This window comes from Cyprinus carpio, chromosome A11, assembly GCF_018340385.1.
Source record: "Cyprinus carpio isolate SPL01 chromosome A11, ASM1834038v1, whole genome shotgun sequence".
Lineage (NCBI taxonomy): Eukaryota > Metazoa > Chordata > Actinopteri > Cypriniformes > Cyprinidae > Cyprinus > Cyprinus carpio.
In genome coordinates, this window is record NC_056582.1 from 8,882,865 (window position 1) to 8,898,475 (window position 15,611).

Here is a 15,611-nt window from a genome sequence, read left to right on the forward strand (position 1 = left end):
AAAGAAACTAAATACTATCTCAAATCTCTTTTTCTGCGCTGAACCCCGCGATGATTTTATCAGTTCACTGAGCCTGTTTCATATTATGGACGTCATTTTTAATGTAAACAAAGAATATACATATTATAGTGAAATTTTACAGTTGCGGTTACTTTTCTTAAATCAAACTTTTAATTAAGATTTTTAAAATGTTCAATCTCAAATATTTTGGCGTGAGATAGATTATACAGTGGGTCGTGGAATGGAAAAGTTTGGGACCAACTTTTGTTTTGAATCTGTTCTGGGCCGGGTTTCCCGTATCGATGTCCTAGTGCTATCTTTTGAAAAGCGCTCTCTACGTGCAAGGTTGCAACCGTTATCCGCAATTCCTCGCGCGTTTCCCAAAAATGTACATTTTCAAAAAATGTAAGCTAAACTCGTAGAACGCGAGAATAGGCGACTACGTGCTAATTTGCTTCCAGTCGCTGACGTGCTGAACTAGGCTATACTACCTTATATGGAATCGTATTCATGAACGTTAAACCTAACAATCGCATATAATTGTGTAAGGAATCGACAGTGAAAAAAAAAAAATTATACCTAATGACATTCTATTAGATAGATCATTAGAGCTAACATTCTAGGGTAGAATGTCATTCTATATAGATCATTGGTGCCGTAACCTTGTTCCTCTTTTAGAGATAAAACCCCAAGTCTAAATCTTTCATTGTCATTCTATATAGCTTTCAGATTTAGGTTCTGGATTCCAACTATGATGTTGCCAATAAAAAAATTTTGATCAAACGACAGTGCCCCCCCGCCGCCAATGATCCAATGCCCCTCCAACATACTGTGAAAACACATTTTCCATAGATGTTGTCAATGCATGTAAAAAACACATTACAAAAAACTTTTATAAACACACTCTCATATGAATGTGAGATGGCAGGTTTTAAAGGGCTCTATGTGCATGTGTATATGTTTGTGTACAGCGACATCATTCGGTCCATACTAAGGACTCTGCACTTCACAAATATGAAAAGTCTTGACCATGGGAGAATTTTTATTTTACTGAATGTACATATACATAGCGTTTTTAAAATATCTATAGGCGTAATTTTACTTTTGTTTCGAGGTTAAATGGAACGACTGAAATTTACATTCCTATAAACCTTGTTGGTTAAAATTGCCCATTTTATGCGTCAATAATAATTCCTATAAACCTTGTTGGTTAAAATTGCCCATTTTATGCGTCAATAATATCTCTCTTGGTTTTTGATTATAGGGCCTTGTAATGATTTTTTTGTTTTGACATGATGTTTTGTTTAAAGTAGGCTAGGCTATATGAGGATGAGAGTCATTATTCAAATGATGATATCACCCAAACAACACATTATTCAAATGATGATATCATGCAAGTAATTTGTCTTTGACTCATAACGCAACCGATTTGCCACAACAATTGATGCATCATAAACATCATTTGGTAAGGCCATCTCCCAGACAACAGCACGGTAAATGACTTGAAAGCAACATTACAGCACGGTGCACGTCACTAAGCGGGACAGCACATAGCCTGCAGCCAAGTGGACAGCAATGGCACCGATAAGACCAAACACGAAACGCATCGAATTTGCGGAAGTGAGCGGGCGGGTGGGGCCTCGACAGTAATGTGACCACAGTCGCCGTTAGGATTGCGTGAAACGAAGCGTTATGTATGACCCTACAAAGCCCCGTGGAGATCTTTAAGGCCGGACGCGAAATGAGATGAGGACGTGCGCAATGTTGAAGGAGCGACTGAAATAGAGTTTAGATGCAATAATTGTCTGGCGCTGAGTGAGGGGGCTAAGAAACACCAAGAGGATTTACCATCATCATCACACAAGCGAGATCTCATGACTGGAGCAATGTGAAACGCTGATATCGCTCATTCCTTCAGTATATTGAGGAATAATAATGAACAACGCGCAAGATATGTCTCCCGATTTTGTCTTGATGCGCCTGGTCTCCGCGGCCGAGGATGACCGCTTGGACGAGGAGAATGGGAATCTGTCGTCGTGCACGGGACTGACGGTGGCTATCAAGGGGAACTTTGAATGCACGCAGAATCACGGCCACATCTCGGCGGTGAACAAAGCTCCGCAGGCCAGCGGAACGGAGGCACCTGACGCGGGAGTGATGGCGACCAGACCTGCGCTGTCTGTGCCGCCTCCTCCTCTTCATTCAGCCGAGGCCCACGGGTACGATCTCACCCACCGAGGTGGAATGGGGCCTCAGCTGTTGGTGTTCAGAAACATATCGAGAGACTCTGAAGGATTTGCCGAGAACAACTCGGAGGATCAGCGCAGGGCTTTTGAGGACCAAGCGATACTCGCTTCCGAGCCTGGCGCTGTGGACGCTCAGCATCCGCCTACATGGACGCTGCATCCACAGCTCAAGCTGCCAGCGGTTGCTACGGATACGGATGGAGCCGAGCTGTGCCACCGGCATCGCTTTATCACAGACAAACAAGACTGGCCGCCGGTGGTGGATCACAAAACGAGCTCGATGACAGAGCCGGGCTGGAGCTGCACGACGGCGCAGCGGCAGCTCCAGCTGCCCGACGGTCCTGTGCTGGAGCTGGCGAGGAAATTCGGCGAGCTGGGAGTCGCTCCAGTACCCGAGTTTCTGCTCAAGGATGGCGAGCTGCAGCATTGCTCGTGTCAAAGCGTGCTCGGCTCGGCTGGAATCAGACAGGGAGAGGACCCGACCGAGACCAGTGATGCGCTGCTGGTGCTGGAGGGCCTCGGGTCAGAAGAGGTAAACGGCCTGGGCATCAATGCCTGTCAAAAGGCCGAGTCTCAGAACGCTGAGCCGGGTGCGTTTGCTCTCAAGTGTTTCCCGTCGGTGCTCTCTGGACAAGCTATAGGGGTGTCCGGCAGACTTTGCTCGCAGGCTTGTTGTTTGTTACGAGACTCGGTAAACACCAGGCCTCAGGCTCCTACCAGCGACAAACTGTCTCCCGAGGTCCTGTCCCAAGCCGAACCCAGCCAGAACACCCCGTGCTCGAGCCAGGCGTCCACACCGAAGGCCCGGCCGGACAGGAGCACGACCCGGGCGCATCTTTCCGCTGCGAGCGGAGGAGAGAAGACTCTGAAAGTACCAGGGAAATCCAGGAAGGGCTCGCTTAAAATCCGCCTGAGTAAACTTTTCAGAACTAAAAGCTGTAGTGGCTCTAACAACATTTTGGACAAGAGACCTTCAGTCACATTCTCCATATCCTCAGCGGGCAGTTTGGTTGACATGTCTGGACCGAGCGGTGGGGAACAAGACACGGCCAGGTGAGTTCTTTTGCCCAAACAACTTTAATTAAAAATAGAAGCTTTAACCTTTTTTATACGCCTACTATATGTATGTATATATATATATATATATATATATATATATATATATATATATATATATATATATATATATATATATATATATATATATCATGTTTGTTTTCATGCAACATACACTACACAGACATAGGCCTACCTCAAACCTAAATTTAAAACGGTAACAACTTGTTGGGTAATGACTTCAACTTTCACAAGGATTTGAGTTTTTGTGCTTGATGAACAGGACACCACTGTAGTCATAATACAGTAGAACAACACATTAATTTATTAACCTTAATTTATTAATAAATCATAAACCTTTTTTCTAAAAACACATTGGAAATTGCATAGGGAAAATAACACTTATGTTTACTTACCTATAAACTATAGCATTCAACCTATGACTTTTTAGCATGTTGTGCAGCTTTAAATTTGAGCCCAAAATATTTAACATTTCAATGAAAGATTTAGCCTCTCACACATGCTGGTGATTAAAATTAACCAGGAAATGGGACACTTTTTTTGTGTGTGTGCGTGTTTCTTTTTAACAAAACTTGTGTTACTTCATACATATTCAATAAAAAGTGTATATTTTCTGTGATAAACTTTTTATCATTAAACACATTTTATAAAGAGGTGTCCTAAACTTGTTTTAAAAGATTTTTTTATAGTTTTCAATGTTTCTAAAATGTCATATTTGGCCCAAGGATCACAGGTGAGTGCATTTTCTGTATGAGGGATAAAACATTCATAATGTGAATATGTGTGTGCGTCTATATATTTTAGACTAAAAATGATACAATAAATTTGAAATACAGAACAGAATGAATGTAAATTAATTTGTTGTCTTTCTTAAAATCTGATGAAATTCCACAAACAGCCAACCCTGAATAACAATTTACTCCTGTTTTTACAGGTAAACAAAGATTTAAGGGAACATAATGGGGTGCAAGCTAAAGGAATCCTTGGAATACATGAAATGACGGCACATTTGCATGAGATTAGTCTTATTTTAGGCCTATCTTTGGAATTATTCTACATAATGACGGCACATTTGCATGAGATTAGTCTTATTTTAGGCCTATCTTTGGAATTATTCTACATTATTGTAATGAATGTTGTTAATTTTGTTCTTATGGCTCTTGTCATTAAGTTCTGTTTTGTGGCTCTGGTCACAGGAGAGACTGTGTCCTTGGTTGATGTGGACATCTCTCAGAGAGGCAGGAACTCCCCTCACCCTCCCACTCCTCCACCTCCCCCTCGGCGGAGCCTCAGTCTGCTAGGTGAGCCCCACTACAGATGTTCACACACCTCCTTGATCTCCTTCGTTTCTGCTCTCCTTCATTCATACCTTTCACATCTCCATCTGTTTTTCTACAGTAACCTCCCCCATCCTCAGTGCATTCCCTTTATCCTTTATACTGACACCTCTATCATCTGTATCTGTCTATGCACATAGTTTTATGCACTACCGTTTAAAAAATTGGGGTTGATAAGATTTTTTAAATGTTTTTTAAACAGTTTATGTTCACCAAGGCTGCATTTATTTAATAAAAATGCCATAAATATTAAAATAAGAAATACTGTGAAATATTATTACAATTTTAAATAACTGTTTTCTATTTGAATATATTTTCAGATGTAATTCCTTCCTGTGATGCAAAGCTGAATTTTCAGCAGTCATTACAGTCTTCAGTGTCACATGATCCTTCAGAAATTATTCTGATTTGCTCATTAAGAAACTTTATTATTATCAATATTATAACTATGCTGCTTAATATTTTTGTGGAAACCATGATGAATTAACCTTTTTTGAAAAGAAAGTATAGAAAGATATAGCATTTACTTGAAGTAGAAAGATTTTCTAACATTAGCAATGTCTTTATTGGCACTTTTCATCCTTGCTGAATATAAATATGAATTTCTTTAAAAAGATTTACTGATTTCAAACTTTTGAACAATAGTGTACATACATGGAATTAACATCCATTTTGGTTGATTCACTCACAAGTGGTCGGCACTAAATATAGACATAAATACATAAATATTGTCAACATATTATGGGATTATTCAGACCAAATGCATTTAACCAGATCACATTTGTAATGTAAATGCTAATCTGTCTCAGACAAAGTCAAAGGATTGCCTGCTCACCTCTCATTCATGTTGTTGTTTTTTTGTGCTGTATCAAAATGCATTGACACTGGCATAGTAAGTAATGTAAGAAGTCTTGAAAACAGAGTCCCTCTCCTCAAAATCCCATCACAAGTGTTCAAAAAAAAAAAAGCCTCTGTTGACTCTACAGTGTGTTATCAGTTGTAAACAGCGATCTTCGTTACTTCACCTCTGTGATCGAACACAAGGTGGATGTTAAAGATGCTGTGTCAGCCTACTTGCTTAATCTTTCACTTTGTCCTTTCATTTCCCTGTTTTCTTCAGACTTCATTCTTTTCATTTCATGTTAACCGGAGTCTGTGATTGCATTATGCAACTATAAAATTACCAGAAGCGCCACTTAAAGTGAGTTATTGTGTAAGTCTAGGTGTGGTCTGACGTATTTGGCATACAGGCCAGCAGTTCCGTTTCTAATGAAGTGAGGCCTCCGCATGCGCTCTTCCAGTACATCAGCTCAGTGTGGTTGTGTGGTTTGGTAGTGAAGATTGAAATGATCTCAATACTGGAGATATAGGTATTAGATCTGAATATTTATATATGAAGAAGCAGTCTTTGTCATGAGTGAACGAAGATGATTAGGTATGTGGATTATTCAGTCTTTGTTTGTTTGAAGTTGAATGCTTGTCACGTCTAGGGTAAAGGTTTTAAGGAATATTCTGAGTTAAGCTCAACTGCAGCATTTGGGGCACAATGTTGATTGCATAAAAATAAATCTGACTTGTTTTTGTTTTTTTTTAAAGAAAAGAAAAATAATAATGGTACTTGATAATGGAAGTGAAAGCGGCCACTTTCTGGAGAATTTAAAAGCAGAAATCCTAACCTTATAATTCTAATTTTAGAAAAATCACTAAAATTATTTATTTTGCTAAAAATTGTGTATGATTGAGCTGTAAAGCTTTTAAAGTTTTAATTTAAATTTAAGCTTTTAAGTTGTGTTGTCATGGCAACAAAGTTGCAAAATTAGATGTAACATTACACTGAAAAGGTTATGTGATTTTTCCACACTACAGTCATGTTAACACTCATCATGTTGCTGGACTATTGAAACACTATGCATTTTTAATTCCATTGTAAGAGATTTTACCCAGATTTGTTTTTTTAAAAGAAAATAATTAATAATTTTATAATAATCAACATTTTGTCACAAATGTTGTTAAAAAATCTTGCATTGAACCAGGGATATTATAGTTAACTAAACCTAAAACCATAAAAAATTTTTATTTTTTAGTTAAAATAAAATAAATGCTACCTGAAATAAAATAAAATAAAATAAGATAAAACGCACAAAAAAAAGCTAGCTGCCAAGGCAACATTTCTCATTTTCATTTAACTTAACTTGATGTGGTAAAATAACTAAAACTGAAATAAAATTAATAGAAACGTTTATATTTTATATTATATATAAATTTGATGTTAAATGTAAAAAAATGACAAAAACATAGAACAAAGTTACTAAAATTTGAACTAAACAACAAGAAAACTAACAATATAAAAAAAATCTAAGAATTAATGCAAACTACAATAGTATCTCATTGATACCCAGATAACACTGTATTGAACCCCAGAAAATTCTTATAAAATATACTCCACATAATTTCTTCACAGCTGGGAAGAAATGAATTTCCCAGTGTCATGAGTGTGTGATTGAATGCACATACCAGTGTGTGGATTTCTTTCTACAGATGGCCTTGTTGTTTCCCCATGTTGCATGTCCCCATGTCATATGCTTCCTGTCACGGTGTCTTAGTCTTCAAGTGCTATAAGAGGATCAGATATTGTCACATAATTGGAGGATTTGTCCTGGTCCTTTATACTTCAGACAGGCAAAACCCATGTTATTCATACAAAAAGCACAGATCATTGAATGTAATATTCATGTTAATTCTATAATCTATAATCTTGATTTGTGTTTGGTAATAAATGCAAGAATAAATGATGTTGAAGACCAATCACTCTTAAAATGAATTCCATTGCTTATTAAACAATCATGTTTTGATTCCTCTTCATCGTCTGTGGCACCTGTCTCATTCTAATAGACTTTTACCTTCTGTCTACCCTTCCATTGCTTTTTCTATGACACCTCCTTATTCTCCTGGCTCTGAACCCTCCCTCCTGCTCTCTTCCAGACGATATAGGTGGGCCGCAGCCGGGGCCTTTCCTAGTGAGTGTAATGGGGGCCTCCCTGCAGTCTCTCCCTCTGCCTCTTCCTCCTCCTCCCCCTCTCCGCGCTACCATCCAGCATAGTCTCAGCCTCAATGGTAAGACTTGGGTGCAGTGGAGGGGGCGGTGTGTGTGTTTCAGGGTATTTCAGGGCATCTTTCTCATTCTGAGAGCAGATCCTAACCTCTCCTTCCCCTTTCAGCAGACCAGCAACTTCTCTGCCCTCAGAAGCACCTTTATTCCTTGAAACATAAAGAGAAATGGAATAAAGTGTGAATGTAACTGTGGTATTCTTGTGAAAGGCAAAGGCAAAGACTATACATGTCACCCACCGCATGTATTGTTTTGCTTAACAAAGGCTTTGGTTTCAGTTCCTTTTGCAGCTGAGATGAAAAAGGCAGTGTGACTAAAGTTCAGAGAGGAAGTGTGGGCAATGTTCAAACTTAAGCTGTGTGTTGTAGCATCTTTTGCTCAATGTCTTATGTAGAAATATAACTTATGTATCAGATATAAAGGGGATTTTTGTGCTTTGTTGTGCTCTAGCTTTTGAGCAAACAAGTGAACACAATATACAACACAACTGGGGCATGTTGTCACAAAAGGACAATGTGTGTTTGTTAAATTAGTAAAGAATTTAAATATATATTTTATATTCCTGTCTAACTCCTATACACAGTTTTATATGAAGTTTTTAATAACCTCGTATTATTCACTTGGGATATTTGTATATTTAACAGTTCACAAGTATAACGCTTACAGTCCTGTAACACTATAATGAAAAACTTGATAAATTTGATATAAATTTGAATCTAAAATGATGTAAACTGTTATTTGTTTTGTAGCATTCATAATGTTACAAAAGATTTATGTGTCAAATAAATGCTGTTCTTTTAAATGTTCTATTTATCAAAGAATCTGGACAAAAAGTATTGTGGTTTCCAGAACAATATTAAGGAGCACAATTGTTTAATAAAAATAAATGACAATAATAATAATAAATGTTTATTGAGGGGCAAATCAGCATATTGGCATCACAGGAATAAATTACATTTCTATTCTAAAAAAATAAAATTTCACAATACCGTAATACTGTTTTTACTGTATTTTTTTCATCAAAATTTTGAATGGCCATTTAGCTATACTTTTAGATGGAATATTAGTCTTAGCTGATTGCAACTCAATATTTGCTGTTGTATTTAAAAAATGGTCCATTTGTTTCTCAGATGCTTTCTTCCGGGCACTTCCACATTCGGCTCCATCACCAACGGAGACTCCGGCCCCTGCTAGAGTGGCCCCGCCCCCAATCATGTGTCCACTGAGAGGAGCCGATTCCAGCAGCTTCACTGCCAGCTTGAGAGAGCTGGAGCGGGTGAGAGACAAAACCAGTTGACGTGAAGTCAAGAAACAAGAGAAAATTTCCACTCATATGATGGAAATGTCATTTGGCATGTTTATTTATATACCTTTCTAACTATGAAATATGACTGTGGTTTCCTGGGGTTGTGGGTTTTGCGTGTTTTTTCTCTCTGTATGGTCATTGTGTGTTTGTGTCTGCAGTGTGGCTGGTATTGGGGGCCGATGAACTGGGAGGATGCAGAAATGAAGCTGAGAGGAAAGCCAGATGGCTCATTTTTGGTGCGGGACAGCTCAGACCCACGATACATCCTCAGCCTCAGCTTTCGCTCACAGGGAGTCACACACCACACACGTATGGAGCACTACAGAGGTAAACACACACATACAGTATACATATCTGTAAACGCGCTCAAACTCTTTTTTTTAATATCAGACTCAAAAGTGTAGCCAAAAAACAAATGAAAACCTGGGGCCAGATGCATAGACTTAGCCTCTATGTTAAGACAGTGTCTTAAGAACTATTTTGACCAACTAGCAGTTAACCAAAGGGTTAATCAGTCTTATATTTTGGATTCAGCTTTGGCTAATCTAAGTTTTTATGTAACTAAATTTAAAAAAATTGGACCAGTCTTAAAGAAAAAAATTATATGACTAACTTAAGACTAGTCTAAACCTTTTATGCAACCGGCCCCTGATCTAAACCACATCCTCTAGTGGTTTGAAGTCTGAGTAAAAAGTCAGTGTTGACTGCACTGCCTGAACAAACACATTAGATTTCACCACTTGCAGAATGACAGTTAGGCCTAAATTTAGATTTGAAAAGTCAAATCGGTAGTCAATAAATGTTTCACACCACCAGGGTGTTTTTTTTTTGGTTTGTTTTTTTTTTACTTTTTTTTTCTTTTTGCTAATACATAACAGAAACTGTGATCACAATAAAGTCATCGCATTAAACATCAAGGTATATTTTAAAGTTGTCTTAATACATAGTAATTAAAGAAAATGAAACATTGACTAACAAAATGTTGTTGCTTTTATCTTAAATGAAAATGCTGTTTTCATATTATAGCTAATTTAGATTTTGTTTATAATGAAATTAAGCTGTATGTATATATATATATATATATAGACCTACACTACACAAGATAAAAATTTGACTCATGTCTAAAGAAAATACATTGATATGGTCTTAAATCTATAAATACTCTTTTTACTTTATATAAATGTTTTTGTCTTTGGGAAAATAAATATTTATGATGAAAATGAAATCAAAATTTAAGGTTTGAACCAAACCATAAATATAATTTGAGAAAAACTAATACAATTGGCTGTACCAAATAGGATTATTTCCTTAAGTATGTCCAAAGTATTTTTTTTTTCCTTAAAGTTTGTTTTTAACTCTTCAGGAACCTTCAGTTTATGGTGCCACCCTAAATTTGAGGACCGCTGCCATTCTGTGGTTGAATTCATTGAGCGAGCCATCATGCACTCTAAAAATGGAAAATTCCTCTACTTCCTACGTTCACGTGTACCTGGTAAGGCTACAAATATCCTGCTCAACTGACAAGACATTGCAGACAGGATTTTCAGCCACTAGTGGAAACTTCTTTTTTGTCTTTTTCTTAGAAGATTATGGTTGTGAACAAAGGGTGGGACAAAATACATTGGCTAAATATTATATTTGAATATCTACATTTGTCATTTTTTCACAGTTTTAATAGGGGTATACAGACATTTTATGTGTTTAAAACTAGCTGTTTTTCAGGCTAGATTAATTTTATGTTAGGTAATTAATGATCGTATTATTATGACATATAGTTAATATGTAGATAAGTCTAATATTTATTCAGAAGTTTTCAACGAAAACTTAATTTGTCAGTGTAATGAAGCGTGTGGTGTCTGTTTCAGGGTTGCCCCCGACCCCTGTGCAGTTGCTCTATCCAGTCTCACGCTTCAGCAATGTGAAATCACTCCAGCATCTGTGCCGTTTCTGCATCCGACAACTCGTCCGCATAGACCACATCCAGGAGCTGCCCCTCCCCAAGTATAACTCACTCACACTTTACATTATTTGCCTTATTAAGATTTCTGATACACTACCATTCAGAGATTTGAGGTCTGTTAGATTGTTTTTCAAAACTCTCATATGTTCACTTAAGCTGCATTTATTTATTTTTATTATCAATGTTGAAAACAGTTGAGCTGTTAAATATTATTGAAACCATAATACATTCTTCAATTAATAAAAAGCTCAAAAGAACAACGGAAATAATCTTTGAAATATTAGGAATGTTTTTACAGTCACTTTTGACCAATTTAATGCATCCCTGCTGAATAAAAGTATTCATTTCTTTTGAATTGTAGTGTATGTGGGAGACGCATGAAATACTGGTAGTGGGATGGTTTACCAATGTGAAGTTTTAGACATTTAGACACATTGTAGGTCAAAATTTACTGAATTATATTAGTTACAATTTATCTAAATTAAAGGGTTAGTTCACCCAAAAATGAAAATTAGCCCATGAATTACTCACCCTCAAGGCATCCTAGGTGTATATGACTTTCTTCTTTCAGACGAATCCAGTCGGAGTTATATTAAAAGTTGTTTTTGATCTTCCAAGCTGTTTAATGGCACTCAGCGGGTTTTGCAGTTCAACAGTCCAAAAGAAGTGAAATAAAGTGCATCCATCCATAATAAAAAGTGCCTCACATGGCTCCGGGGGGTGAACAAAGGCCTCCTGTAGTGTATCAATGCATTTTTGTAAGAAAAATAACCATATTTAAAACGTAATAATCAATTTAATCTAGCCTGCTTTCTCTGTTTAAAATGGAAGCAGCTCCGGGCGGATGACATAAGACGTTAGGGTTGCGCATGCGCCGCTCAGAAGTGACGAACGAGGAAGCACAGGGGAGAGATCAGAACAAAACAACGGTCACAAATTAGAAGTACAAAAGGAGGATTTGTAAAGAAGAAAGTTGGAAGATTAAAGTAAGGAAACTTTGCTTCCTTTGCTCCTGTAAACAAACGTTGGTTTTCATGAGACTCACCGGCACATGCACAACGCCGACATCATACATCATCCTCCCGAAGCAGTTTCTGTGTACAACTATTGGCACAAGCTAGGGCTGTAGCTTTTGAGTCCGGTCCCATTTTTCTATCGTCTCGGACTTGTCTCGGACTCGTTGGTGTTTGCACTCGAAATTGTCTCGGACTTGTTCATTGGACTTGCCAAATGTTCTCGTTGGTCTTGACCAAGTCCAGCAAAATTTGTTTTTTTCCTTCAAAACAAAACCACATTTGCATGTCGCGCCTGAAAACGTGTGGAAAATGGGAGTGTGCTGCTTTCTTTTTTCCAAAGCACTCTGTAGCCTGCGCTCTATGCTTGCGCTCCAGTGGCGTCTGCCGTTGCTAGGCAACCATGACCTGCTCTCCATGAAGACGCAGAAGTTTCAGCAAAGAATAAATGGATTTCCAGCACTAAAAATCCCTTGCAGTAGCTCTGCTAATAAATTCATTTAAAAAATGGCTATCCTTGTACAGCTATGAGCAGCTGTTTCTTCATCTTGGCTTAGCTTTCGATTTTGTTACGGGAAATGATGAAGCAGATTCGTTGATTCTTGTCACATGACCAGCGGTGCACTTGCTGTGTTCAAATTCGGTCTTAGATGGCCGGTGTCCTTTAGAGTTTAGCTCCAACCCTAAGTAAACACACTTGAACCAGCTAAACAAGCTTTTACTAGACACACTAGAAACTTCCAGATAGTGTTAAGGCCAGTTGGAGCTAAACTCTGAAGGACATTGGCCCTTCAGGATCTAGTTTGGAGACCCCTGTCCTACAGAGTTGTTACTTTAAACATGCTTTTTGATCATTACAAATAATAATGTAAAAACACTTTCTCAGAATAGGAGATATGCTGTCTCTCTCATAAGATACATTATCAGTAGTCAAGTATGTGGTCTTGAAGAGGATCCTTTTTTTCTCTCATTTGGACTCGGTCTTGACTTGGACTCGAACCTCTTTGGACTCGGTCTAGACTCGTTCTTGACTAGTCCTGGTCTTGGACTTGTCTTGGACTCGACAAAGCTGGACTAGACTACAGCTCTAGCGCAAGCTAGATTAAAGTGATTATTACGTTTAAAATATGGATATTTTTCTTACAAAAACGCATTGATTCACTACAGGAGGCCTTTGTTCACCCCCCCGAGCCATGTGAGACACTTTTTGTTATGGATAGATTCGCTTTATTTCACTTCTTTTGGACTGATGAACTGCAACACCTGCTGACTGCCATTAAACAGCTTGGAAAATTAAAGTAAATTTTTAATAAAACTCTGATTGGATTCATCTTAAAGAAGGAAATCATATACGCCTAGGATGGCTTTAGGGTGAGAAAATAATGGGTTAATTTTCATTTTTGGTCAAGAACACAGTTTAACATATGCAAAGAACATGCGATGCAAGTGCCCTATTCAAAATAAGTATTTTAAAGTAAATTCTTTTAATCAAAATAAATAAAATTATGATTATAATATAAAGGTAAATCATCTACAGTTATTTTTGTCAATACGGAGCAAACGTTTTGTTAATAATTTTCAGGGAGGAATGAGTGTATCACATATTTCTACCCACTGTTATTGAAATAAACATGTATAACATTTTTAGCCATTTTTAGTAAAAAAAGAAAAAATACTTTGCATACAGAGTGCCTTATTTTTATTTGATTTTTTTCTTAGACCGCTCATTGTCTACTTGAGGAAGTTCTATTACTATGATCCAGAGGAAGAGATGTACCTGTCAATCAAAGGCATGCGCCAGGCAGCAGGTGTGGAAAAGGAAACCGAGTCTGAAACATAGCCAGATCGCTCCTTTTCACTGTACGTAACTGCAGCAATGACTGATTTACATTCATTATGTTGTACTTAATGCCAACTAGTTTAATTAAAGAAACGCAAATGTATTCTTTTTTAGGAATTCTATGTGTGGATAATAGATGGAACAGCGCATGGACACTTCCTGGTGCACAGCTCTGCTCCAACTCCCTGCCAGTCTTCCAGCAGAAGCCAATGAACATCAGCCGACTGGCCCCTCCTCTTTGACCAACACGTGGACAGAGGGAGTACAGAGGAGTGCTGGAATACTGTCTATGTTGAGCAGGCAAATAAATCCAGAGACTGACATAATAGACAAAGGACTTGAAAGCTCACTGGACAGCAAACAGTGGACTTAAAAAAATAATAAGTTAAACAAAAAACGAACAAGGACATTCGACTTGGGGTACTAGAAAAAGCCTTCATCTGTAGGTTATATTACACTGGAGTTTTTAAACTGGCCAGTTTGTGAATCCGTCTCTGTTTGGTTCTTCTTTCTTTCCTCATCAGGACCCTGGGTGGAGTTTGTGAGCCCTTTATTTGTCCTTTCCCTGATTGTAACTCCTTCAGTCTGATCAGGCCACATGAACTGTATTTTGAGTAAAAGACAAAGTAAACTTGAAAATAAGTGGTGGTATACTTGATGACTTTTTCCACATTATTTATGATTAAGGATCATAATCAAATGAATTTAAGTTTGTCTCACCATAGGACATATCTGTTTGTCCTTGCAGATCACTATAATGAGTTACCAGGGTTTATATATATATATATATATATATATATATATATATATATATATATATATATATATTACATTATATTATATATTACATATAAATTATATATTACATTTACAATGCATATCATTAAAGACTGTTTTCTCTCATGCGCTGAGCCAGAAATCTCCACTTCAGTAACGCTTACATACACCAAATTTCCAGTGTTATTCCTATTTATATTCTGAAGATTTTTAGAGAGGAGTTTGTTTATATATAATTTGCCTGGTTTTTATACCTCATTTAACTCCTAAAAACATAGTGATTTATTGAGTGATAAAAAGATATATCATAAAATCCCCTCTGTACAAAAATTCTGAACCCAGCTTCATTCAATGTTCAGATTTCTCTTGTGGAAATGCATGCAAATTACTGCACATTTATACATTTTAGAAAACTTGTAATGCAAAAAAAAAAAAAAACATGTAGTTTTTAATCCATCAATAATGTAATCAACTGGGAAATATGGTGATATCTATTAGTTAAATTATTCACCTGGAATGCCTGGCCTTCATACCACGGTATGTGACTGTGATAATCATTCAGTACAAATGTATTACTATTGTCTACTGTCATCATATCTTGGTAAATTATAGCTGGGACATCACACACATCTATTTAGCTATCTAAATGTGTTTATATACAGCTAGTTCTAAATACTATAACCTAACCCTAATCCACACCCTAACGGAAAACTTTCTGCATTTGTAAAATTTAAGTCCCCAAAAGGAGGTTATGTCACATTTAGCTCACTTCTGAGTACGAATTTGTTCCCCAAATATGGTTATGTACACACACATTTTCCATCCTTTGATTTTTATAGTCAGCTAACCATGCCTTATATATATATAAACTATTTGGGTCACTAAACAAATGTTATTTACAAAATGCCCAATGTCATGTTGCAGAATCAAATCATTTTGGTGTTGA

General features: G+C 37.3%; 1 protein-coding gene across 1 annotated transcript; it reads left to right on the forward strand.

Annotated features, from left to right (window-relative positions):
- Nucleotides 1–1,472: 1,472 nt before the first annotated feature.
- On the forward strand, nt 1,473–14,541 carry LOC109098446 (suppressor of cytokine signaling 7-like). Its single transcript, XM_042766128.1, is given in 10 exon segments — nt 1,473–3,303; nt 4,057–4,071; nt 4,495–4,624; nt 7,643–7,774; nt 8,900–9,045; nt 9,234–9,402; nt 10,439–10,567; nt 10,941–11,076; nt 13,768–13,908; nt 14,003–14,541. Coding segments are annotated over 9 exon segments (2,346 nt in total). The 5' UTR covers nt 1,473–1,935; the 3' UTR covers nt 13,889–13,908; nt 14,003–14,541.
- The last annotated feature ends 1,070 nt before the right edge of the window (nt 14,542–15,611 follow it).